At 43.2% G+C, this 27,943-nt stretch overlaps 1 protein-coding gene across 1 annotated transcript in view; it reads left to right on the forward strand.

Moving 5' to 3' along the window:
• The first annotated feature begins 7,408 nt into the window (after nucleotides 1-7,408).
• LOC146833863 (uncharacterized) overlaps nucleotides 7,409-27,943 on the forward strand; it is a 71,164-nt gene continuing 50,629 nt past the window's right edge. The window contains exon 1 of the mRNA XM_085601758.1: nucleotides 7,409-7,546. Coding sequence (XP_085457884.1) covers nucleotides 7,444-7,546 — 103 coding nt within the window. The 5' untranslated portion in view covers nucleotides 7,409-7,443. The remainder of the gene's footprint in view (nucleotides 7,547-27,943) is intronic.

A 27,943-nucleotide genomic window follows, 5' to 3' on the forward strand; every position in this document is an offset into this window, starting at 1 on the left:
ATAATGGCCCAAACACCACTAGAACTGCAGCAGGCCCTACACAAATATAACGAGTACATGGAAAGCCTTGATTTAAAGATAAACGTTACAAAAACCTATATAATGACTTGTGGGAAGGTCACTAGGAAGGAGAAAACTATTTTTATTGGCAATAATAAACTTGAAAACACAAAAACATATCCATACTTGGGCATCCTTATGGATAATAAGGGTTCCTGGAAACAGGCCATAAGGGCTAAGAAACTCTTATTTATGAAGACTACAACCGCTCTCGTGAATTTCACACAGAAATTAGGTAAAAGGCCGCCACTGGAACTACTCAAGATCTACCAGGCCAAGTGCGTCAGTGTGGTTATATATGGGGCAGGGATTTGGGGATATTGTAATGTATCAGAGTTACAGAAAGTAGAAAATGCTTTCATCCGCTATGTCCTGGCGGTTCCTCGATCCACCTCAACTTTTGTTTGTCACACAGAGATGGGGCTGCAATATTTAACGGACAAAATAAGTGTTCAGCCAGTTTTATTGTGGCATCGTATCTGGACCTCACTAAAAACACCTCTTAATCAGAGTGTTATAAGAGATTCCCTTAAATTATAGCAAGCCCTAGCTATTAGATGGCTGAAGTACATCAAAGATTTTATGATGGACTTCGGACACGCTGAATTTTTTAATGACCCATTAAAGATGAACAATATCTCCAGGAAGGATTTTAAAAAACAATGCATGGCACACCTGGAAGAACTTAGATATGGAAGTGAAGTCCACAAGTCCTCAGCCCGCCTAAATCAGATGATCCTATCGTCTGCAGAAATTCAACCGTATCTGACCTATAGCGAAACTGGATATGATAGATTTGTATTGATTCGTTTCAGACTAGATTCTTTTTACCATCTAGTTTCATTCCCAACAACAAATGATTGGTCGAAAAATCTAGGACCCTGCTCTTGCGATGGGGTAGCACCCCAAGCGACAAACCATATTGTTTTATTTTGTAAATATTATGGGGAACTCAGAAAAAGGTGGGTCCTTCCAATTTATAAAATTTGGGGTATGAGGCAATGTAGCCCGGCCTACCTTGCACTCCAATTATTGGAGAATGAATGTTATGCAAGAAATATAGCACTATTTTTAAAAGCTGTAATTAAATCTATGAAACATATATGATTTTTAGGAATTTACATAAATTGTATAAACTGCTTTTAGAACGTAATGTTATATGGAGAAAGTTATTTAATGGGTATACGTGAAAATGAAATAAGAATATAATATGATGGGCGGTACCTCATGGTAAATTAATTCAAATAAGTGTATTGTATATCTGTGCATCATGCTTTTATGTTTTTTTTTTATCTGAAAACGAAAACCGAATAAAGTGAATTTTGATGATTTGATTTGACTCACACACTCACACTCACTAACTCACTGACTCACTCTCACTGACTCGCTCTCACTGACTCACTCAAACTCACTCTCACTTACTCTCTCTCACAAACAAGCTCACTAATGAACTCTCACTAACAAACTCTCACTAACAAACTCTTACTAACAGACTCACTTTCCCTCACTAACTAACTGACTCACCCACTCTCTATCACTTACTAAATCACTCACTCTGACTAACTAACTATACCACTCTCTCTCACTAACTGACTGATTCACTCACTCTCACTGACAAACTCTCACTAACAAACTTTCTCACTCTCACTAACTAACTAACTCTACAACTCTCTCTTACTAACTAACTCTCCTGCTCTGTCTCACTAACCAACTCTCCCACTTTGTCTCACTAACTAAATCTCCCACTCTATCTCACTAACTAACTCTCTCTCACTTACTAACTGACTAACTCTCTCTCACTCACTAACTACTTACCTCATCAACTCTCTCTCACTGAGTAACTATCTCTCCCATTCTATCTCACTGACTAACTCTCCCACTCTGTCTCAGTCACTAACTCTACCACTCTCTATCACTAACTAACTGGCTCACTCTCTCTCACTAACTAACTATTCCACTCTCTCTCAATAACTAACTCGCTCACCCACTCTCTCTCACTGACTAACTCTACCACTCTCTCACTAACTAACTCACTCTTTCTCACTAACTAACTCTCCCACTCTGTCTCACTAACTCTCCCACTCGCTCTCACTAAGTAACGGACTCACTCACTCATTCTCAATAACAGACTCTCACTCACACACTATCAGTAACACACTCTCAATAACAGACTCTCGCTGACTGAATCACTCTGCCACTCTCTCTCAATAACTGACTCTCCTACTCACACTCACTGACTCATTCACTCACACTCACTGACTCTCCCACTCTCTCTCACTCACTAACTCAATCACTCTCACTAACAAACTCTTATTAACACACTCTCACTGACTCAGTCTCTATAACTCACTCTCTCTCAGTTACTCTCTCTAACTCACTCACTCTAACTCACTCTCTCTTACTCACTCTCTCTTACTCACTATCACTAACTCACTCTCACTTACTCACTCTCACTAACAAACTCTCACTTACAAACTCTCACTAACTCTCCCACTCTCTATCACTCACTTACTATCTCACTAACTAACTCACTCCCACCAACAGACTCTAACTCACTCTCAATCATTATCTGTCACTGACTCACTCTCACTGACTCACTCTCAATCACTCACTGTTACTAACTCACTCTCACTAACTCACTCACTAACATACTCTCACTCACAAACTATCACTAACTAACTCTCCCACTCTCTCTCACTAACTTACTCTCCCACTCTCTCATTAACTGTCACTCTCACTAACAAACTCACTAACTCACTCTCACCAACTCACTTTCGCTGAATCATTCTCATAAACTCACTCTCACTAACAAACTCTCACTGACAGACTCTCACTGACATACTCTCACTAACAAACTCACATTCTCACTAACTCACTTACTCACTCTCTCTCACTCATTAAATAAATCTTCCACTCTCTCTCACAAACTAACTCTCCCACTCTCTCTCACTTATTAACTAACTCTCCCACTCTCCCTCACTAAATAACTCTCACACTCCCTCAGTAACTAACTCACTTACTCTCACTAACGGAATGACTCACTCTCACTCTCAGTTACTCACTCCCAGTAACAGCCTCTCACTTACAAAATCACCCACTTTCTTACTCACTATCTCACTCTCAATTACTAACTGGCTCACTCATTCTCATTAACAGACTCTCACTAATAGACTCTCTCACTCTCTCACTAACTCTCACTAACTCCCCTAAACAAACTCAATAACTAACTAACTCACTCTCAATAAATCATTAACTATCTCTCACTAACTAACTCTCTATCACTGACTGACTCTCTATCACTTACTCTCTCTCAATAACTCTCTCTCACTAACTAACTCTCTGTCACTAACTGACTCTTGCGGAAAAAAATACTAACTCTCTCTAAAAACCAAAATCACTCTCGCTGAAAAACTAACTCACTCTCGCTAAAACACTTATTTACTCTCTCTAACTTACTATCCCACTAACTCACTCTCTTTCACTCAATAACTAACTAACTCACTCTCTCACTCTCACTCACTAACTCTCACTCTCTCACTAACTAACTTACTCTCTCACTCTCACTAAAACACTAACACTCTCCCTAACTAACTCTCTCTCACTTACTGACTCTCACTCACTCTAACTAACTAACTACCTACCTAACCTTCACCGTCCTGTTATTTATGCCCCCCCAAAACAAAAAAACATTGGCATAGCCAATAGGTCTCGCCTTGGGGACCTTATAAATGTTTAGCCATTCAACGATTAATGTTGTTGCACAAAGTATATTGTGCTGCATAACTAAATACATATAAGGGCCAGAAAGCGAGACCTACTGGCTATGCCAATGCTTGTTTTGCATTTGTCACCCCGAGTGGGACGGGTATGCCCAGACGTGGGTCCCGTGCTCTCCATGCCACTGGAATCAAGCTATCCTGGCTGAAGAGGGGTGATACCCCGAAACCGGTCCTAGGATGCTTGTTTCCAGTCCAGGGAGGACCTGGCTTGGCAGTTCAGGCTGGACTGTTCCCATAAGGCACAGGGTCAAGACTGATTTGCATATGGCTGGGTTCAAACTGGAATGGCATGGTGAGCAAAATAACGATGGATTTAGGCCCAGATCTCTGTACTGGGGTGAATGTATGACATTGTTCTGCATTCTGTCCATCAACTGTTGTTTTTGTATTCGACTTGAAGTCCCGCCCCCTTTCCGCCCATATTTGTCATTGGCTTGTGTTACTGTCCTTCGTAAATGCTGGCTTCTGATACGTTAATGGGCTTGTTAGTCCCTCCTTATTACCACCTTGTCTTCATTTGTAACCTCCCATGAGGACTGTCCTTTTTAGGTCTCGCCTGACGAAAGCAACGCATGCACTGCTCTCGCTATTGCGAGTACCTTTTGGAATCAATTCTGTCGAGGGCTTTCATGCACGCATCTGCATGGACAAACATGGCTGCTCTCGCCATTTGTCTATAGCAAACAGCATGCTCGTGTCCGTAGGGACTGTGTACAGTCCCACGCCATTTTGTTGCCATAGCAACGAAAATGCCGCTTCGCGTGTGCTTATATTTTTTCTGTCCTGCAGTTCCCCCAGGGCACAAGCAGGCATCCACTTCTGTCTTTTTGCTGCGATCAGCTGTCCTGTAGTTCCCCCGGGGCACAAGCAGGCATCCACTTCTGTGTTTTTGCTGCAATCAGCTTGTTTAAGGAGAAATCTAATTAACCACCCGAAGGGCCTCTTTGAATTACAGCCAGCCTGTGGCGATGGTCCGGGATGCTCTTGAACTCTATGCGCTGGCACCGCTCCCCTCGGGTCCTCACCTGCTGGAGCAATTTGAATACGGCTATTAATGACAGCTGGAGAGTTAACACAATAATAAAAAAAAACATTTAAACATGATCCATGCGGTGTGAGTATTCGCTAACTTGTGCCACTTAGGAGACAGACATAAGAGAACACACCCCAGTAGGGCGCGTAAAGGCCGGCGCAGGAAACTAACTCGCCGTGAAGCGCCGCACTGGAGGTTGTCTGTGTTTTTTTGTTAGGAGTTGTCCTGTGTTTTCAAGAATGTCGAGTTTTTCAAAGTGCTGGAGGGTCACCACAAGTGAAGTACCAGAAATGCACGAGAATTGTGAGCACTGCCTGGTACGAAACCCTACATGATCATTATGTTTTTTTTCCCATTATTGCACTGCTGCAAGATCTAGAGAACTGTTTGTCCCATTACAGGCAGAAGTGGAAGAGTATGGATTTAAACAACCATTATTAAGGATGCTATTAAACTGTGGCTCTTAAGTGTTCACCGGATCCAAGAGGCTCTGCTAGAAAAGTGTATAAGCTCTATTTTAGCCAGAGCTGGTTATATTTGCAGTTCTTTGATGTCTAGACAATTCATGTAGAGAGGGTTCCTGCAGTGCATTCTTCGGGGACGCAGGTGCTGTGGCGAATGGCTGGTTGTTCCAGTGCTCTCTGTTATCCTTAGTGATACTCACAAGTCGATATCAGCATATTCCTGATGGATCTGCCATACAAATACACCATGATAGCCTGTTGCAGAGGGCTGAAGGGGCCATTAAAGGCCCGCTCCTGAGTTAAAGTCCTGATGTGAAAGTAAGGGCCTGAGTTTAACGAATGGTATAACTGTAGACTTAAGGGCTATAAATCTATTTCATCTAGTAAGGGTAGTGTTAAAAACAAGTATTGGCAAAGCTAGTATGTCTCGCCTATAAGACCTATAGGTTTTGGCAGTTTTTATAGCCATGCTCTAAGGCAGTGATACTCAAACTACATCCCTGGGCCGCATGCGGCTATTCTGAGCTTCAAATGAGGCCCCTTGGTCAACAGCTGCTCTGGGCTGCCGTTTACATGAAAAATATGCTAAATAAACGGGCAACATCTATTTCATGGTTAATTGAAGGTAAAGAAAGGAAATAACTAGGGTGTCCTGAACCACTTAACTTTAGGAACACCTTCCTTTTTACAGACATCTTGCAGCAAATGTGTAAAAATATGATAGTCTTTTCAAAGTTCAAAAAGTGTATTTCATAAACATGAAGAATCCTTTCACCGTAGTACATCGTGTCAGTGCATTTAGGATTTTTTTTTAAGCGCATTGAGGACTTTTTTTAAGTGATAGGTTTCAGACATGAATTTAGAAATATTCATGCTTTTCCCTACCTTCACAACAATGCCAATAGTGAACTAAGAGGCAAGTCAGTTGTTATGTGCACCCTTTGGGTGGGCTGGCTTGATAGATATTATACATGAACTACATTATAGTTTATTGAATGAAACACAGGAGTAGGTTTTGTACAGCACACAGCCTGAAGTCACGTATTTCTAAGTCCTCTTATATTTGATAATGAAGAACAAGCATTGAAAATGCAATAGGTCTCGCCTTTGATGAAGTTAAAGCTATTTGCTTTGCTAATGGTATTGTATATCAAAGCAAATGGCTTTAACCTAATGAAAGGAGAGACCTATTGCATTTTTAATGCTTGTTACTTCTGTTGTTACAAGGTATGTCTTATTTGGTTTGTAAGCACTATTTTCTTTTCTGAGTTTCTCCTACTGCAGGCACGACATGCTTTCCTGCAACATTCAGCGCGCTTTCACTTTCCAAGCAGCCCGGACAACAGTGGCTGCTTCTCTGAAATGAAATAGGTCTTGCAATTACAAGAGTTTGAGCTATTGGCATTGTAAATGACAATGCCTTTTTTATGTGTTAATTATTTAAAAAGTTAAATAAAAGGCATGGTCATTTACAATGCCAATAGCTTAAACTCTCGCAAATGCGAGACCTATTGCATTGCAAATGCTTGTTCATATTTATCATGACAAAGTGGACAGAAATAAAATGAGTAAAGAGAGTGCAATAAAAATGCAAGCTCTGTAGATTTAAAAGAGCGACAATCGAATAGAAACAAACACATACTTTCAGCCAAGTGAAAACATACACTCTCAGGCTCACGAATTAACATAGGCGCTCGAGATAATGCACCTGTTAATTACTTGAAGGCAAAAGGAAAGTGGGATATAGTAATAAAAATAATCGGAAGCATGTATTTATACCATTGACTTCTATTGATACAGAGGCAATTTCAGACGGGAGACACAAAAAACGAAGAAATGTATTTTGCCTTAAAAATCTGGAGTCTCCAGCCACCATCGGGTTTATTGGCATGTATGTTTCCCTCCCACACGTTGTTTGCCCACGCCAGAGAAGCCCCCGTCTACAACAACCGAGCCCTCCGCTTTGGACACGGACAGCACCCCACCCATTAACCTTCGTCTTCGGAACGCTTTTCCAGACAGGCAATCACCCAGGCAGCCATGCCGTGGGAAACAGAGCACGCCTGGGGTCCTTGGGAAGCCGAGCCCCTTCCTGAATGTACAGTAGATGTGTGTGTATGTGCAAGAGGAGGGCTTCCTGCCTGTCACCATCAGGGACACCCAGAGGCGCGGGGACCCGGGGCTACATACACAGGGGCTGCACTACAGAGGTTTGTGTAACAGTATGGGGCGAGGGAGTGGACAAAACATTGACTTGCGCTCTGCAGAGACCCCGACTGCAGGTACTTAGGCTTCACAGAATATGGGGATCCTTACTCCCTACAGGCAGATGTACTGGAGCAGCATCATTTGTACCTGTGGTCGTTTCTGTGGAGGGCTGATTAAATCATTGAACTCATTGTTGTGTGTCTGCGTTCACTGAACATGTGACCCCTATTTCTCGTAGTATATCTGTGAACCCGACACCCGGCTGCAGCTGTGTGGGAGGGGGGGGGGGGGTGTTGGCTTGTCGGCACCTTTTGTGTGGATCTTCTCTATCATTTCTACGAATACACCATGTAGTTCGAGAGTGTGTCGCTCTTGGTCTTTGTCTCTGTCATTTCTCGTCAACTCGTCATTGTGTCTGTCATTTGTGGGATAAGCATGCCTGGTATTTTATTGTCTGTATCTGTCATTTGTGGGATCGAGTCTACAGATTTAGCTCTAATTTCAGGGATCATCAGTATCTGTCATGTCTCGGATCCCCTGTGTCTCTCATGCCTGAGACTCCCGGTATCAACATGCTAAGGGTCCATGTATGTGCATCGGTCATGCGATGAACTCGTTGTGTCGTTTGTATATGACATGCTAGGGGCCCCTGTATCTGTAACTCTTGTATGGGAACCTCTGTAGATCAGATATGCGACACCATGCCTCTGTCATGTTTGGTGCTCCCTGCATATATCTGGAACTCTCTGGGTCATGCATGTGGGCAACTCTATGAGCGCATGCATGGTGTGCCATGCATCTGTGTCTATCACGTCAGTAATACAGATGCTGTCACGGAATCGCCGAGTATGTATGTGTTATTAGGCTGCTGCTACTCTGGAGTCTGTGTATCTTGAGCAGAATTTCTTGGATTCCTGGTTTCTCTTTGTAGCAAGTCTTGGAGGCAGATTTCAGCCCTGTACATTTTTTGTCTTTGGCAGGTATGTGAGACCAATTACTTCCGGTTGCAGCATGTCTGACCTATACTCATAATTTCATATAGCATGTGTGAGAGACCAGTGACAACCCTGTGTAGCATGCATGGAAGGCCACGTATAACCACGTTCGGCTGTGTAGTATACCTGGGAGACCAGTAACTGTGCTGTACTCCTTGTATCGGTCTATAGTATACCATCTCTGAGGTGCAGCGTACAGCTCTGCTCTCTCTGTATCTGTATATCACCTGTTTACTGGTCCAGTATTAGGTTTATCTCTGTGTAGCATTTGTGAGGCTGATTACAGTGTCCTTTTATGCAGCATGTCTACGAAGCAGATTTCACCCCTGTATTTGTGTATTTTTATTTTTAATACTTTGCAAGCATGGTGCATCGTATCTTGGTACAGAAAATAATCAAACATTTGCTAGTGCAAATTCATGACAGAATAGTAATAGGAATGATTCAAGTATTGAACGTCACCATAGGGGAGGGAATAAGCATTAAATGCGGAACAGGAGGAATAAGGGTATTCCATCAAAAAATAAATGTTCTGGTGGATTATTGAAAGAAATTGGATTATTAATTGGGGTGGGTGACTACCCATCTCGGGGAATAATCACAACCCTTGTCAGGGGGAACCCTTACAGTTACCAAATAACCTGAGCTCATTGCTTTGGTAGCTAAGAAACAAAGCAGGCAGGCTTAACGCTGGGCTATGTGTAAAAATATTTACGAGGACCTAAACAGTAATAAGATCAAATTGCAAAACAATAAAAATCCCAAACCGCATTGATAAAACAGAGTAAAATTCAGTAAACACAATGGCACCAAAATGACATAAATCCAAGAAGGAGAAAAGGAGTACACTTAAAAAAGCCCCTAAGGGAGGCAATTAGAGACTCACAGGGTGTCAGGCAGAGGCCAACAGCAGGGCCCAGTTCAGGTGCCATTACCACTGGTCACCTGAGCAGTTGCAGGAATAGCCTCTATTGCCTCGTTGTATCCCTGTAGCTTCAACAGGAGGTCAGCCTTATGACCCTTTGAGTCCACTTCTTTGTCTTGAGTACAAGAAGGAACCTGCCCAGTCCTTCAGGGCTCCTCTCAGGTCACAGACAGCAGGTCCAGTCCACTTCTTCTTTTTCCTCAGGTCCAGGAGTGTTCTGAAGTGGATGTCTGGAGGTCCTATATATAAACGCATGTCATGAGCTTGTAGGTGGGAATGAATCTTTGGCATGCCATAACCAATGGTATAAAAATTCTTGGGTCCAACCGTACGCGCCGTGGGAATTTTTAAGTCACTCAACTTGGGCTCTGAGGGCAGCATATGTGTTTGGAGTGTAATATGGTAATCCTAACTTCCTCCCATATCTGACAAACAAATCTAGTTTGAGGCTGCCAGTGTACCCACAGTTAACCCAGAGACAGAAGTATTGTAGAACAAAAGCAGGGGCTCCCAGCAGTTGATATACAACAATTGACTTGACAGTCTGTTCTCTGCCTTTCATGTGCACCCCAAAGTGTTATATTTAAACCCAACACACATGTCACTCAGGATTTGACACTCAAGCAGTATGTGACATGGAATGTCAAAAAGGATCCTCACAGACCCCAACCAGAATATTGGGTGCGGTGCAGAGGAGTCATCACTGCCTATTCAGGTCAGCCTATAGTTTACACCTAGGAAGCATTTCACACTGTTTTTCACACCTACTCAAATACTAATCCCTGCCTGGGAGACGTTTGAGAACAAATGTAAATTAGCCTTCAGGAAATTCAGGAAGGGGTAAGGTAACTTTCTAAAAGTTACAATTCCTTAATATTTAATAAAAATCTGTCTTCATCATTGGATTGGATTTTAATACCTATCAAAATAGTTGTTTAATAATGTTTCTAACTAGTCCCATTGTTGAGATATAGCATTAGAATTTTTAATCTGCACTCTGGTTTTCTACACAGGACAGCTAAACCTCCCGCAGGGAAAAATTGTTTTTGGGTGCTAGTCACTGTAAGGAAATGTTAACAGTAAAATTCTATATGCTATTTTTAAGAACCTTGCACCCTACCTTGTGGACTACAAGGCCTACATAGGGGTGACTTATTAATATTTAAAAAGGAAGAATTGACCTGGCAGAAGGGTTTATTCTGACAAATTGAATTGCAGTTTTTACACTTTTAATGTCAGGCTACAGTAGGCCTGAAACCATGTTTCAACTACCATTGTAGTGGATGGCACAATAGGTGCTGAAGTCCACCAGTGGCATTTAACTTCTACACCTTTGGTACAGCTTGTACCATGTATGAGGGACTTTTAGGTAAGTTAAATATACCAATTGGGAGTATTCCAATTCAACCATGTTTAAAGGGAGAGCACAGGCACTTTATCACTGTTTATCAGGGAAAAGTGCACAGAGTTCTTAAGCCAGCAAAAATATACGGTCTGGCAAAAGGCGGAAAATACGGGGTGACCACGCAAAAAGGCAGAGATCCGAAAATTATGACTGCATCAGATTTTAGAGGTGTTTGGTACGAGAGCGCTAAACAATGAAGGCAGGAACCATGAGAGTACACAGTAAGATGAAGGTGTTCCTAAAGAATTTAAAGATAAGTTGGAAGGGTAATTCCTGATATGAGGAGCGAGAGAGTGTTTGCACCTTCAGTGCTTCACCCAATCAAGGCATCTTCCAGAACCTCTAAAGACAAGCCAGATCCTTCCACTGCTGGAAAAGGCCACACTAGACCCTTATGACCTTATCAGATACAAGCCCAGGATTAGTCTGGCTGCGGCATTCGGGACAGTCTGGAGTTTGCGAAGGAGTTTCTTGTCGATTCCGGCATTGAGAGCATTGCCGTAGTCCAACATGCTGCTGATGAGTATGTGTGTGACAGTTTTTTTGGAGTCGGTTGGGATCCATCTAAAAGTCTTTGGAAGCATGCGGAGGATGTTGAAGCAGGTCGAGGCTCGATGTTGATCTGGCGGTTCATTGTGAGTGATGAGTCTAGTATGATGCAGAGGTTTCGTGCATGGTCCGTTTGGTGGGGGGATTTTCGAGGGCGGAGGATCACCAGTAGTCGTTCCACGCGGAGGGGCTGGAGACAAGGATGAGAACTTCTGTCTGTTCTGAGTTGAATTTCGAGCAGCTGTTCTTCATCCATGTGGCGACAGCTTTCATCCCTTCTTGGAAGTTGCGTTTGGTGATGTTGGGTTCGTTGGTGAGGGAGAGGATCAGCTGGGTGTCGTCGGCGTGAGAGACGATGTTGAGCCTGTGGTTCCTGATGATGGTTGCGAGGGAGCTCTATATAGATGTTGAAGAGGGTGGGGCTGAGGGAGGAGCCCTGGGGCACTCCACAGTTGATCTCTGTCCGTTCTGATCGGTAGGGCGGGAGTTTGACCCGCTGAGTTCTGCCAGTGAGAAAGGAGGGCCTTGCCGCAGATGCGAGCGTTGTGGAGTCTGGTGGCTAAGGTGTGGTGGGAGACGGTGTTGAATGCAGCCAAGAGGTCCAGGAGAATGAGGGCTGCTGTTTTGTCCTGGTCGAGGAGGGAGTGGATGTAGTTGGTGGCAGCGAGTAGGGCAGTTTCGGTGCTGTGGTTGCTTCGGAATCTGGATTGGGAGCTGTCCAGGACATTGTTAGCTTTGATAAAGTTTGCTAGCTGGGTGTTGATGCCCTTTTCTTTTACTTTGGCTGCGAATGGAAGCAGGCAGATTGGCCTGAAGTTCTTGAAGTCCGTCAGTTCCGTTTTGGGTTTCTTCAGGAGGGGGTTGACATCAGCGTGTTTCCAGTCGTCGGGGAAGGTGGCGGTCTTGAAGGAGCAGTTGATCGTCTGATGTAAATCAGGTGCGATGGCAGAAGCGGCTGTGTGGAAGATGTGGTGTGGCAGGGGTCTGAGGGTGCTCCAGAGTGGATGCTTTTCATAGTCTTTAAGGTGTTTTCTGTCGTGAGCGGGATCCATTTGAGCAGGTTCTGTTGGGTGGCGTTGCATGAGGGGGGAGCTGGAGTGGTGAGATTGTCTTGGTTGTTGTAATTGTTGTAGAAATTGTTGTAGATCATCTTAATCTTGTGGTGGAAGAAGGTGCTGAGTCTGTTGTAAAGGTCTTGGGAGGGTGGGACGTCTGTTTCCTTGATGATGGGGAAGAGCTCCTTGGTGTTGTGTGCAATGGTGAGGATTCTGTCATGGAGGTATTTCCTTCTTGTGAATTTGATGAGTTGGTGGTGTGCGGTGGTGGCTGCTTTGTAGGCGGCGCGTGTTTCCGGGGATTTTGTTGTTTCTCCATGTCTTTTTGAATCGTCTGCATTCTTGGAGTGCAGGGTTGAACCAGCTTACTTTCTTGATGTGTCTTCCGGTAGCTTTCTTGAGGAGGCGGGTGTGTTAGCGCTGTTCGTGATCCAATGGTGGAAGTTCCGTACGGCAGTGTTTGCATCTGACGTAGTCGTGATGGGGTCCTGACGAGGGTGGAGGTGAGCTGGTCTTCGGTGACTCGTTCCAGCTTCTGCGGGGGAGACGGTGGGCATAATTGTGTACGGTGCTTTTTTTTTAAAGGAGCAGTGGATACAGTGGTGATCTGTCCAGGGGAGTTCCGTGGTGTGGCTGTAGGAGATGCTGTTTCCTCCGGTGAAGACTGGGTTAGGCGTGTGTCCCACTGTGTGCGTGGGGAAGGTGACTAGTTGTTTCAGTCCTATGTTGGTGAAGTTTTCTAGGAGGGAGGCAGAGTTTGAGTCATCATGATTATCCAGGTGGAAGTTTAGGTCTCCGAGTAGGATGTAAGTAAGTAAGCAAATCTTTATTTGCATGATTACTTAAAACCATTGCACAATAAAAACAACCATGTTAAAATCATTTCAAATTCATAGAAACATAATTTAACTCTGAATGAAGCCGTTATATATATGTATGTATGTATATTATCTACTGGCGGTCGCCAGTAGATAGTTATAGTTAGGACCGAGTTCCCATAGGAAATCTGAAAATTCTATTTTGAATAACTTTGGCGCCGGTTGACTTACCTTCGTGAAAATTTTTCGAAACTAAGGGGACGCTCCGCTCAGCTCCTACCCTGAAAGTCTCGGGGTGATTCGTCAAGCGGGGGCTGAGAAAAAAGGGGGGTCCCAAAACACGTTTTCCCCATGCATTTTCCCATAGGACCTTTAGTCGAAGGTACAGCCCGAACGGCTGAACGGAATTACACCAAATTTGGCAAAAAGGTAGCCCTTGGTTCACACTCGTGCCTTTTGCTTAAATGGTGTAAATCCGTTCAGTAGTTCCTGAGAAAATCAAAAGTAAAATCACATATATATCTGGGCGGAGCCTAACCACACATCTCATCATGAGATCTGATTGCCTGTCAGCACTTCATCCAAGAAGTGTTGGCAGCCATCTTGGGACCAATATACATGATAGCACCTCATTAAAAAGCATTGCGGTTAATAGAAGGTTTTAAGACTTTAGTTACATTATAAATCATTTGTTGATGGTACCATACCCATTTTAGGAATTGTGGTGTGTTCTAAGTGATTTTACCATGTGAAAAAGCCTTCTGCTGTGATATCATGAATCATGTTTGCGAGAACTATTTTCTCCTGCTTTTCCCACAGAGGTTTGGAAGGTGATCTATAAGCTAAACTGAGAGCATATTTTCTGTAAATTCACATTATCTTTCTCAGTCATGTGAGGATGAAGTCTGACATTCTCAGTAAAACATGTACATCCAACAAGGGCAGAGACTGTCAGTTGATTCCTTTGTGTTCTACTGCAGCTTCCCAGAGTGTTCTAAAGAACAACTAGAGCGCTAACAGTCCTACTTATGACAAATGTATGGCACACCTGAAGCCATCTTGGTTGAAATAAAGTGGTAACTCTTAAAACATTTAATTTACAAAGGAACAAAATGAGTGGGTTCATTTTGCCATAGAAATTAGGATTAGTGCTGCAGAAAGAAAAATTAGGGCACATTTTGACTTCTCAAATCCTCTAATATTTCATTAAAGAATTCTGACATGCAGACTGAAACATGCACTTTGAATACCAGCAGCAGACTTCCCAGGTGAGCAGTAGCTTTACTACAGTGATCTAATGAGCAACTAGAGTGCTAACATTCAGAATTTATGGCAAATGTGTGACACATCTGAATGCCTTCTTGATGGAACCAAAGTAAAAAACTGAAAGTATTTCCTACTGAGGAAACTGCAGTAAATGAGGAAATTAGGAAACTTCATAACAAATAAATCTCCCAAGATGGCCACCAGAGACAAGAGAGCCCAAATGTAGCCCAAATATCACCCAGATGTAGCCCAAGTATAACCCAATGACAGAAGTGTGCAAAACACTTATTTGTTGTGTATTTGCAGTTTTATATAGTGCAGACTTGTCAGGTATTGGAGTGCTTTACATGAGCATTGGTTACATCACACAAGATCAAATTCATTTTGGTTGTAGACATGGGGAGATTAAGTGATTTGACCAGAATCACAGAATGTTGAGCTGAAGCAGAAACTCCAACCTGGTTCCCCAGTTGCAAAGTCTGCAGCTCTGGAAGTAACACCACATCCTCTCCCCTAGGTGCAACATTTAATCAAGTGGTCAACTGGATAAAAAAACATAAAGATTACAAATAATTTAAAAGTTCTTTGTCACTATTTGAAAACTCAGAAAATATGTCCTCATTTTAGTTTTTTAGAGCACTAACCATAATTTTGATGCAAATAAGACCCTCTCATATATGTAATTTCTAAAGGAAATACTCTAGGTATTACAGTTTTGATTACATCAAGATGACGTCAGGCGTTCCACACTTTTGTAATAAATATAGAATGTTAGCAATCTAGTTGTTCATTGGGATACTGTTGAGAGGCAGAGGCCAGGGGCACGGACTCTGAATTGAAGGCAGGTAGGAGAGTGCAGATGCAACAATTTGACCACACTGGGCAGGCAGGAAGGGCAGTGGCAGCACAACAGACTATGGAGGGCAGTGGAAAGGGGGGCAGGGGCAACAAACCAACAATACAGGACTGGCAAGAGAGGCTGTGGCAATATAATAGACCATTGTGGGCAGAAGGAAGAGGCAGTGGTAGTACAAACATACATGCCAACAGACCCGTTCCAGCCAGCCAGGAAACGTCCAATGTTTTTAAGCTCAAATGGGCTTTATTTGATCTGTCTCCTATCTACAATCTCCTCTTTTTCAATGTAACTCAAAGGGGAAAATCAACACCCCAATAAGTGATTGTTTAAAAGACTAAGTATGGTGGTGTGTGTATAACTGTATATGCAAGTAAATGGATGTTTGATTCTTTATTAGCATGAGTGACTATGTGTGTGAGTAACTCTATGGATGAGTGGCATTGTGTAACAGGATGTACAGGTGTATGAGTACATATGATGAGTGAGTACATGTATGAGTGACTGTATAGGACTGTTGGTGAATGAGTGGATGTGTATGTGGATCTTACAATTACTGAATAGGTTGTTGTAACTGATATTGGTATGTCCATTGTTTTTGAAAATTTTTGTTTCTATTTTTGAATGTGTGTATCAAAGGTTATATTAGGGGGAGAGGTGGTCTGCCACTCTATCACAAGGATGATGTCATCAGTGATATCATTTGAGATGTCATGAGTGATGTCACTGACCATGTCATGAGTGATGTAATATGTGACGTCATCAGCAGTGCATTGCGTGTGTGTGAGTTATAATCAGCTGAACTAACTATAACGGGGGAATTTCAATGGTTTTGTACGAGTGAAAAGTCCAGCTAACTATAACGCCCCTGAAACCTATGTTTTTTTCAGTGAATATATATATATATATATATTATAAAAAACAGCAATGTATGAGTTGTCCTTATTAAGACATTTAGTCATATGCCAGAGATTGCAGTTTGCTGTAAACTTTGATTGTGTGAACCAGCAATATCCCTATTGTCCATGCCAAAACCTTTAGTTATAAGTCTGCAGTTGTAGTTCATTTTGACAGGAGCTGAGGGCACAGATGTATGTCCAGTAAGTGATGTTTAAATTTATTCCTACAGTGCCCATGCGACAAATCAGTGAAACGGTCATTTTGAATTCTCGTTAAATTCATAAAACCATGTATTAGCTGTAAGTGAGGCCGTTATGTGCAAAAACAGCAATTTTGCAAAAATGTTTATGGTAAAACCTTTAATCATGTACCAATAGTCACAATTCACTGTATACTTTGATTTTAAAATCCTTTAGTCCTATGCCAGCACTTGTAGTTCATTTTAACGGGAACAGAGACCAATGATTTGTGTCCGATAAGTCAGCTAAGTGCTGGTATTTAGCTTTATTCCTACTGCGCCCATGAATCGAACCAGGCGACAGGCTAACTGGATATCCCCACCTCCGAAGCATGCTTACACTGCCAGTTTGCATGTTGTTATCTTTTTTCCATTCAGGGCAGGTTTTAATATCATACTTCGTTCTTTATCTAATCTCTTACATATGCACAATAAGTGTAGCACATCTTCTTTTGCCTCACTGCATATTCTGCATGATGTTGTTGACTGTGTCCGTTTTCATGGGGGCAGATGCAGCATTGATGTTAAAATGCCCATCCTCAGATTCAGGTATTTTCCTTTTTACTCTTGTAAAGCCTGCACCTAAATAAGGTTGGGGGGGAGCATCTAGAAAAGCTCTGTATAACAAACCAGCCGTGAGCCCTCTCTTTTAATGCAGCTTTGTCCTCCACAAGGAACATTATTATTACTACTTTATTTACCAGCTCTTTGAAGCTTTTGGGTCCCGTAAGGCCAAACAGTCTATTGAAGCTTGTAAATAGGTCATGGATGCGCTGTTCTTTTTCTGGTTCAGGTCGTTCCATAAGTATGCATTCAATGTCCCTGGATCTGCTCCCTTTATTTTATGCCAGCTTTTAACGTAAGCACTCGTGTGTGCTATTTGTTGCTTTTGCAGACCAAACTCTAATCTTATTTGTGCCAGGGAGGTGTACTGCGGGACATTAAATATTAATCTCATTGTCTTCGACACAGTCCTGTCCAGGATGCCTGCATCTCTTCCTCTTAGGCGCTCACTTCCATAGGTGATGGTGGGGAGGAGCCTCACTCTGATCCCCTGTAGGCGATGGGTGAGGCTTGGACCAGTTATTTTATGTTTGATGTTTTTTAAAGCAACTGCCAGAGCAGTCCCTCTTCCTGTTGTGGTCGCTTTTGCTGGAGGAACATGCCTTTACTGTCCAATATAATGCCCAGGTATTTAAATTCTTCTATTGTGTCGAGTCTGAGTCCCTCCAAATCCCAGCGAAACAGGTGTGTGAACTTTTTCTGGTTTATTACCATCACTTTGGTTTTGTCTAAGTTTATACTTATTCCATTCCTGGCAGAGAAATTGCTTGTAGTTTTTATCAAGTGCTGCAGGCCTATCGGCGTGCGGCTAATTAGTACGAGGTCGTCGGCATAGAGTAAATTCGAGAGGGTGAATCCTCCCTGATTCGGAGCATGGTGATTGCAATTATCTAGTTCTGGTGAGAGAGCCTACATGAATAAATTGAACAGTCGGTGCCAAGACGCAACCCTACTTAAGCCCCCTGGTTGTTGAAAGTCTCCTGGATAGACAGTCACTGTTGAGCAACTTTATTTGTTCCCACATGTCAGTATGGAGCGAAATCAATTGAGACAAGAATCTTGGTGGTATTTTCATTTTAGAGAGTTTTATCCAAAGTTTCTTCCTGTCAATGTTGTCGAAGGCAGGTGTAAAATCTATGAAGCAAACAAAAAGCGGTTTGTTGATGTTTTTGACGGCGTCAAGTAGAAGCGATAAGGCAAATATATTTGTCGATGCCCCCATACGTTTTTGGAATCCTGTTTGATTGATCGGGATTGATGCCGATTCGGATGCCCTGTCTATGAGTTCTTCAAGTAGATGGCCCGCAAAATGTTTGGCATCATTGTCTATTAAGGTGACAAGCCTGTAGATTTTCGCTTCATTTTTGCTGTCTTTCTTATAAATAGGTGAAATGATTGAACCCTTCCAGGAATCTGGTATTCTTTATACTTCCAAGATATGTGTGAAGAGTGGCAGTAGTGCTGCCGCCCAGTAACCCGGGTCTTGCTTATATAGGATTGGTGGGATGCCATTAGGGCCCGGCGCACCCTCTGCTCTGCCTTTCGCGATTCTATTGTCGATCCTTTTAGTCAAGAAGGAATAGTTAATCTTCCTTGCCCCGACCAGTATTTTCTGCTCCCCTGTGCCTCAGGTACAGTGTCGTCTAGTTTGCAGTTAAAATGATGCCAAAGATAGTTCTCCCAGGCTTCTTCTGTAAAATGAGAGTTGATTCCCGGGGCCCTTGGGTTCTGTAAGTTGTTCACTGTGCGCCAGAACCTGGTGCTGTTATTTGCATCATATAGCAGTTTGGCCCATGCCTTATCTGAATTTTCTTAGTTTGCTAACCAGACTAGTTTCTTCTTGCTTGTTTTTAGCAGCCTTAGTCTCTTTTGAGTTTTGTCATCTGGACCTGTCTGACGAATAATTCGTACTGCTCTGTTTATTCAAGTCAAGTCAAATGGTCTTTATTCGGATAAAAATATTCATAAAAGTACAAATCATCACCGCCAATTAGATATAATATACAGGCATAAAACACACACATTAAAAATCGATTTCATGACAATATTGCTGATGATGTAGGTAAGATGTGCAAGGATGGCGATAAGGAGCAAAATAAATTCAATATACATAACATGTGAATGTCAACCCAACTTATTTACAATTCATGCAATAGACAATCCACGAACATTGAATACAAAATCAGTTTTGTCAATGTCAAAAGAAGTTTGTGCAAACGGGCAATAAAGTGCAAACAAATTCGGTGTAAACTCTATACAGACATCAGGCCTGACTATATCAATGTGCAAATAAGCAGTCTGTAAACATTGAATTGGATTAAACAGGAATGATAAATAAAATGCAATCTTATGGTGTGTCCATAGTTTTTCGTGAGCGTACCGCAGATTGCAAAAATGAACTTACTCTAAAAATCATGACATCACTTCCTAACTGCAATATTTCATGTATGCCAATTTGTAATCAGTGATAGTATGTGACCTAAAATAAGGAATCAAATACTGTTTGGTGTATCTAGTGTAAAAATTACAAAAGAACAGGAAATGTAGGGTTGTTTGTTTTTGACCATTTCCGCATGGGCAGAGCAAATGCACTAGATTTTTATTGAAACCAAGTGGGAAGCAGAGTGAGTAGTTTATGCTCCCGTCCCTAAGGCGAAAGAGCAGGCTCCTGTGCCATCTTCCAATATTTTTCTTAAGATAATCCTGTAACATGTCTTTTTTGTGACCAGGACTAGACAAAATGGAGGTATATCTAGTTATAGATGGTTTACGAAGCTTTGAGTGTTCTCTTTCCCTTCGGAATAGAGCAAACAGTGCCTCTCTCATGGTTTTAATGTTCATGCCCTCTGTATTTGAAGGGTGAAGAAAGATATGTTCCAATTCCACACTGGCCAGACTTTTCCTAACAGCATTAAGCCACGGTATAGAGCTGCCCCTGTCACATTTAAGGCAATCGTTAATTATTTCCTGAGTTAAGGTTGCAGCCGGATTTTGCCATATCTTTAGCCAGAACAAAGCTGGCCGAGATCTAATAAAATCCTCGACATAATACAGATTTAATTCTTTGTGGCATATATAGGTGGGTGATGAGATTTGTGCCCCTAAAATCTTTCTACAGTATCTATTTTCTTCTTTCTGAATACCACTGCAATTTGTGTACCCCACACCTCAGTGCCGTATGTTGCGGTGGGTAGACATTGAGATTTATCGATCTGTGTTAGGGGTATCACAACCTCAGCCCTCTTTGGCTGTCGTAGGCTAATAATTGAATTGACTGCCTTGGCGAGTGTATTTCTACCATGGACTACATGTGCTGACCATGATCCAGCGTCTGAAAAAATCAAACCCAGGTACGGGAAGTGCCAGTGCTTTTTAAAACATTGTCTCCTGATACTATGTGATCAATGCGATGTTTTTTGGGCCCGCAGGACATAATATATGATTTTTTTAAATTGGTGCACAAGTCCAAATCAGCCATAAAACAAACGAAGCCCATAATTAAAGTGCGGAGTGCTTTAGGTGTGCGGCCCATCAGGACCGCATCGTCTGCGTATAGGAGTACGGGAAGTAATTTACCGTTGATTTTCGGCACATCGCATGTGAGATTAGACAGGGATTTATTTAGTTCATTTATGTAAAGGATAAAAAGCAGGGGGGCCAAGACGCAACCTTGTCTGACCCCCCTACCAATTAAAATATCCCCGGAGACCTCTCCTTCATTATTTATCCTTACACGGGCTTTTAGGTCTCTATGCAAATGCGCCAGAAAGTGGACGAGTGTCTTGTCTAATCCGTAATTTAGAAGAATCTCCCATAATCTAGATCGGTTTACATAATCGAACGCTGACGATAAATCCATAAAACCTAGGTACAAAGGGGCTTTTTTGGCGATTGTGTACTTGCCTAGTATAAGGTTTAAATTCAAACACTGTTCAACAGTACCCACATTGCTTCTAAATCCCAACTGACAGGGATGTAAAATTTGGTTTTCCTCTGCCCAAAGCCTGATTCTATTAAAGATCACTCTACCCAAAATCTTCAATTTATTGTCTATTAAAGATATAGGGCGGTAGCAGCTGGGATTTGATCTATCGTCCTTCTTGGAGATGGGTACAATGATACTAGTAGACCAGGTTTCCGGAATTGTAGTGTTGGACAGGTTGTTAAAAACATTACAAAGCAAAGGGGACCAAAAAACAGGTTCAGATTTAATGAGATCAATTGATAAGCCATCAGGACCTGGGGCTTTGTTTCCTGCACTTTGGTTTCTGGCATCTACTACTTCAGATATAGATATAGCAACCTTATTTGCTGGGAGCAAAAGATCAATAGTTGTTACTGGGGCTGTGTATATTCTTGCGAAATGCTCCTCCCATAACTTGCTAGATATATTACAATTAATGGGAGTTAAATTGGATCCCATGGACCTCATGGCTTTTACCTCGCCCCAGAACCCGGTTACGTCCTTGAGTGCGGCAGTGCGTGCAAGCGAGTCCCACCTCTCCTTCAGGATCTCATCTGCACGCAATTTGGTTGCTTTTTTATAACGTCCTCTCAAGGCCGTGACCAAGTTCATGTCCCTCGGTTTTTCGGCCAATGCATTGCGAAGGTCCCGGTTTGCCCGTGAGCAAGTCCCATTAAACCATCTATTATTCTTACTTTGTTGCCTGACAGGTTTAGAAATTTCCTGTTTGATGCCAGTGCATAACCCAATAAAGGCCTGAATGATCTCTGTGTCATGACATTCACTAGACAAGCACGTTTCCACAAGTAAAGGATAAGATTTTATGATTTGTGCAAGTAGGGCCTTATTATCTATACCCTTCCAGATTAATTTAAGTTTGTTGGTAGATATGACCAAATCCTTTGCCCCTATTTCTTTTCGTTTGGTGTGTTTCTTAACAAATCTAATGGTTGTCAAAATTGGGTTATGGTCGCTGTAGATGGTAGATAAGATTTCGGCCTTAACTAGACAATTCTCAAGGGCTGATGATATAAAAACATAATCAATTGTTGATGAACAGCCACGACCCCTAAAAGTGGGCAATTGATCTTTGTCGGGTGTACCACCTACTTTTTCCATGACATTAATGAAATCCCTAGAGGATAAGTGATTAAACAATTCTTCTCCTCTTTTGCAAGGAATTACCGGGACAGATGTAGCTATAATGTTATGCATTCTATTATGTAAATGTGCATTGAAATCTCCCCCCAGACAAATTCCATCCAATTTGCCAAGGCTGTTTTCTTCCAACATATTATCAATAAAATCAAATAAAGTAATAAAATTCCTATTTGGCAGTGATTTAAAATCATTATTATAAAAATTTATAAAACATATCGTAATCCCATTTGAATATATTGTGGCCTGAAGATGACTATCCTTTGTTTCCAGGGGTTTGATGCTACTACCTGCATTAATTTTTATCCATGTGGATAGGCCCCCGCTGGGTCGACCAGCTTCAGGACTAGAGGCAGTGCTGTTATGACAAACAAAACCCTCAAGAAACAAACTACTGGTACTCCATGTCTCCTGAAACATCAGAACATCAAATCTGCTGACCATATTAGTCCATTCTACTATATTCATTTTTGATTTTAGGCCAGCGATATTCCAGCTTAATATTTTTAGATGTTGATCAGAGGACATAGGTTCACTAATGACGGTACAGGGGGGAGAGCGCTCTGCTAGACAGGCCGATCGGGAATTCCCGATGGGACTGGATCTAACCCTGCCCTGATTAGCTGTTGGTACTTCCTGGGGCTGTACTGCACTATTTGAGAGTTTGTTCGGAAGTCAATCCTGTCCGTCTAAGTTGGTCAAAACGGCAAACCGATTATGTACAGGATATGCCAAGCTAGCTAAATGTGGGATTCTTTGGGGTGGTCTATAAAAGAAAACTAGTGGTAAAGAAGTTATAGCCGTTGTGATACCAGAATGGTTGATATTACATTTTAATATGCTTTTTACCAAGGAAGGGTACCTGAAATTTACGACTATAATGTTTTTGGTCGAGGGTCCAACCCATCCCACCCGTCGCACCATCAAGATTTCATTGGCAATCTCCATACCCATCCCCTTATACTTAGATAGCCAATCAATGCACTTGTTCTTGAGTTGGTCCCAAGACTCATGTTGGCTTTCGTGCAGGGGTGGTACTCCGGATAAGACCAAAACATAGGGACATGCTTCTGGCGGCAGGTTGAGTACTGCTGCAGCGTGTTTTTTGGCCCGAGTGACAGAAGTAGGCTCATAGTTAGGATTCAACATTGGTTTTGTGAGTGCTGTCTCATGGGAAGTAGGAGGGGCTGTTGTTTGCAATGGGGTATAGCCAGAAGATAGATTAGCCACAGATACTTTTGGCAAGGGTAGTGTACTGACCGAAGCGCTCAACGTAGGGTTGCGTGACGAGCTCTCCTTATTGCCATCGCACTTCACACATATATTTTCTGCGCTAGGTATAGTACATTTGCCACATCCCCCTATAATGCTCTTGTTACTAGCCTCCATATCTTTTAATAGCCGTTCGCCCCTGATTTGATCGATGATAATGGTCCCTTTCCTTTTGGTGTCTTCTTTCTTTACTAGGCTTTCTAATCTATCCAAACGTTTAAAAATAAGATTAAACTGTTTGTCCATTAGACTTTTCAGTTGCTTAAAAGTGGAGTCCACAATAGTGTCAATTAAATTCTCGTTTGACCTTCCCAACATATTATTTACAAATGTTGGCTCAGTTTGTGTACATGAGGAATTGATTTCTGCTGTAGTGGTAGTCAAGGCTACACTACTGTTGGTAGGGCCGTATGGTTGTGTGCTTGCGACGACCATCCCCCCATTTGCTGTAGTTTTCCCTCGTAGCCACATACTCTGGGAGGTTGTTTGGGTTTTGTTGTTACGAGGAGGTTGTTTCCTCTTGCCTGTAGGTACTTTTCCCCCCGATAGTCTTTGGGTTTGAGGCCGTATTAACGAGATGGGGGGCAGCTTCAGTTCCCTGTTGGGAGTCGGCTATTTCAACAGAGACAATAGCGTTCTTATTGGCCCCTGGAGCCCCAGATAGATTCTCATGGTGGGTGGGATTTGTGACTATTATATTTGGTGTTAATGACACAGGGGTTATAGAATCACCATTATCAGGGTCACAGGGCGTAGATGGAGACAATGCGATGTGACCCAGAGATAATCTTCGTTCAGTGTCTTCGATTTCAGATGTAACCAACATGAAAGCATTTTCAAGCATGCTTTCCAAAGACGACGAGATGATTGGAGAAACTCTAGGGCCCTGAGCAGATGAAGTAGCAGAATGTTTCCCCTGGATTAATCGTGCTTCAGTCTCTTCTGTGATTGCTGTACTAACTGTGATTCTGTTTTTGATCACTAGAGGGAGACTGTTCCCAAAGAGAAGGGAAGGAGTTGGCCCATTTGGTCGCTAGGAGGAAATGTGAGTAAGACTATCTCACAGAGTAGGTTGGAGACAAAACCTTATGGAGGTGGGGGGAATTCCTCCTTTTGGAAAAAACTGCCCTCACTCACTCACTCATGTGGGTGTCATGCTTCATCATCGGGCGTTGCTCCTCGTGGGGGTGGCGTTGCAGTCCCCCACGAGCCCCATGAGAGTGCTCTTTGTTGGAGTTCTTTTTGGAGAAATGCCACAGTGGTGAGTGCGGGTGTGTGGGGGTAAAAGAGGGTGAGTGAGTTAAAATTACCACACTGGTACCCTAACAAACCTTTATTCAGGAGTCTGACAAGAGAAGGAGGGGTGAGTATTTTCCTTCTGTTCTATTGTCAGCTAGTGAAAGTGATGAGTGAATACGTTAGGCTGACATGTTTCATGCCTTAGATGGGTCCCTAATGGATCCCTTGGCGTTTCATCAGGACCGTGCTAGAAGTGAAAGGGATGAAAAAGAGGCACCTGAGAGGGCGACAGCCAGTATCCCTATGGTACCTATATTCAGGTTTAAGGCGTCAGTGCACCTAGAGGAACGACCACTAGGAGTTCCTCGATCCAACCCCACCATTAGTAAAGGCTGGCCACATCGGCGTTGAAGCGCAGAATGAAGAGGACTACAGAGCCTCTCGTGGAAGCAGCGTGATACCTGCCCTCCGCTGCTCGAATGCCGGTATTCGAGCAAAGGATGACAGGTATCGCGCATCGCATGTTGGGTTTAAGATCCTGAGGCAGATAAGGATTTGAGCACATTTTAGAGAGGATTGTGAGTTTTGGCCCCAGCTGAATAATCGGTGTCCTGGTGTCTTTGGGACCTTGGGTCTTTTGGGGTCCTTGAATATGTGGAATTGTAGTATGTTCTTAGTCAGTGCCGGGTATTGGTGTACTTGCTGCCACATTCCCTAATTGTGTGCCTACATTTGTTGCATCCCTTGCCTGGTAGTGCCTTTCCCCTTCCTGCACTGCGTCTTTACATTGCCTTCTATAGCTCGTACTGTCCTGGCCTCATCTTGTTTCATGTTTTGTCCTCAGTCATCTGTTGTTGTAGATTTTGTGTTCAGTCCTACTGCTGCCACTGCTTCTCTTTAGATTATAATCTCTGGGTGCAGTGGGGAAGGGAGCCCCCTGAATTTAGTACAACTGCTGCGTCTTTCACAAACAAGAATTTTGAGTATATCTTGAGTTGATAGCCAGTTTTTTTTAACTTCACTGATGAAGCCCCATCTATCTCTACTAGCATGGTACGATCCGCTGTGTCATGAGCTCCTGTCTTGACCTGGCTCTTGTTGGGTTCACCCAACATTTTGGTCTTCCTTTTCCTTGTTTTAATTACAGTTGTAACTGACCGCCTTTCTCTCCCTGTCCTCATACTCCGCCTTAAGTATTAGAGGGAGAGGTGAAATCTTTTCAAACCTGCCCCTCTTGCCAGAAAGTGATGAATAGGAGCTGCCAAATGGCAGGGGGCCACTAATCCGCCTGTCCACCTGTTTATGGGGAAGCGTTGGCCTGTTGGCCCCCTGAATAGCTGTACTGCTGAGCTGCTGTTTCCTGGTAGTTAAACTTTGATTTAACCCCCCCTCCCCAGCACAGCCCACAGAGTTCGTGAGAGCTTCCTGTGGTAGAAGGGCCGGTGGGAGGAGGGTAGAAAGTCCCGGCCCCTGCAGATGGCTGCACAGGGAGAGGGCCCCAAACCAAAAAGACTCCACAAGGGATCCCGGAGTCCTGTGGGCGAGGCAAATAGAGAGGAAGAGGAAAGGAAGGAAGGCGTGAGCAGAAAGCTTTCACAGGCCACCCCAAGCTGCAGCCAGACTTAGCTGGCCGCTTCTGCGGCACCCAGCTCTTACGTTTTGCAGCTGCCAGCTATGCCGTCAATCGCGGGGCCCCCCCACCCGGTCACCCCCACAACTCCTACCTCCTCTCAGCAGTGCAGGGAAGAATAGAGCCGATGCAGTCTGCTTGGGCCGTTCGGGTTGTACAGGCCGGTTAGAGCTGTCTGTACCCCGCAAAGCAAGCACAATCCTCCTATTCGGGTCTGTGGAGGGGGTAGCAGGAGCTGGAATACTGCTAACTCCGCTAACTCCACTGGCTCCGCTACTGCTTCACTTTTCCGCTCACCTGCTGCTCTTGCTGCTCCCGAAAGTTGAAATGGTTCAACTGATTGAGCCGAAGTAGAATGTAGTCTGTGGATGCGAGGGAGTGGGGTGCGATGAGGTCGGTGATGGCATAGATCAAGGGAGCGCGGGGGCCGAGCGGCCTGTAGATGAGGGTTTCCCAGAGAGTCATTTAGGTGTTGGTCTGGAAGTGGAGGTGCTCCATGAGGATCGTTGTGTTGCCCGACAGGGTGCTTTTGTGACCAACGGTGATGCCCTTCTGGACAGATGGGGTGGTCTGTGCACAAGATCTTGTATCCGTCTGGAATGGTGTTGGCAATGTCGGGTGCAGAGTTGGCGTTGGTCCAGGTTTCCTTGAGGAAGACTATAAACAAATGTACTTGAAGTCTCCTCTGCTTCAGACATCCAACACCTCAGACACTGCTTGCAGCTCATCCTGACTTGGATGTCCTGCAGCTACCTGAAGCATATTCCTGTTATTTACAAATAACAACAAGCGACATCTAGTGCAGACCTTGCACAATTAAATTCTCCTTGATGGCTTTGAACAACAATTTTCATCCATTGTCAAGTCACTTGTATTTACTCTGGACACCAAACTCACCCTCAAGGAACACATTGCCAGGAAAACAAAGATGTCCTAGTATCATCTTTCTCTTCTAAAGTAAATTAAATGGTTCCTTCCAGAGAGTGACTTCAGAATTGCTTTTCAAGCCCTCGTACTGTTGCATCTGAATGGTAACAATACCATGCTCTGTGGCCTTTTAGACTTCACATGAGAATTTGCCACACCATAGCACGTCTCTTCCAGGTCTTGAAGAAATATTATCTCATCACCCCCAGCCTGATGTAACTCCACTGGCTCCCCTTGCTAGATCACATCCTTTTCAAAACCAGCTGAATCTACAAAGCCATCAAATCAGCACCCCTGCCTATCTGGATGACAAGCTCACCTTCGCCAGTGTCTCTTGGCTCACATGCAGCTTAGACTCCATCAAATATGAGACAAAGAGATGTAAACAGCAAACAAATAATCTACAGGCCTGTTCCATCTTTACGCCCACAATTTAGAGCAACATTCTTGAATACATCAGGACCCGTCTAGCTGTACTCCAATTTGGGAAAGAGTTTATGGCTCACCTCTAAAGAGCATTACATCACACAACAATACTGCTCCCAGAACTCAGGCACCTCTCTGATTACGCATTGGCGGTTTCTTTGACTCTGTACAATGCTGCACTGCCTGTTGGCTACCAGGTTCATACTTACATA

This window comes from Triturus cristatus, chromosome 4_2 (genome assembly GCF_964204655.1).
Source record: "Triturus cristatus chromosome 4_2, aTriCri1.1, whole genome shotgun sequence".
In the NCBI taxonomy this organism is placed as follows: Eukaryota; Metazoa; Chordata; class Amphibia; order Caudata; family Salamandridae; genus Triturus; species Triturus cristatus.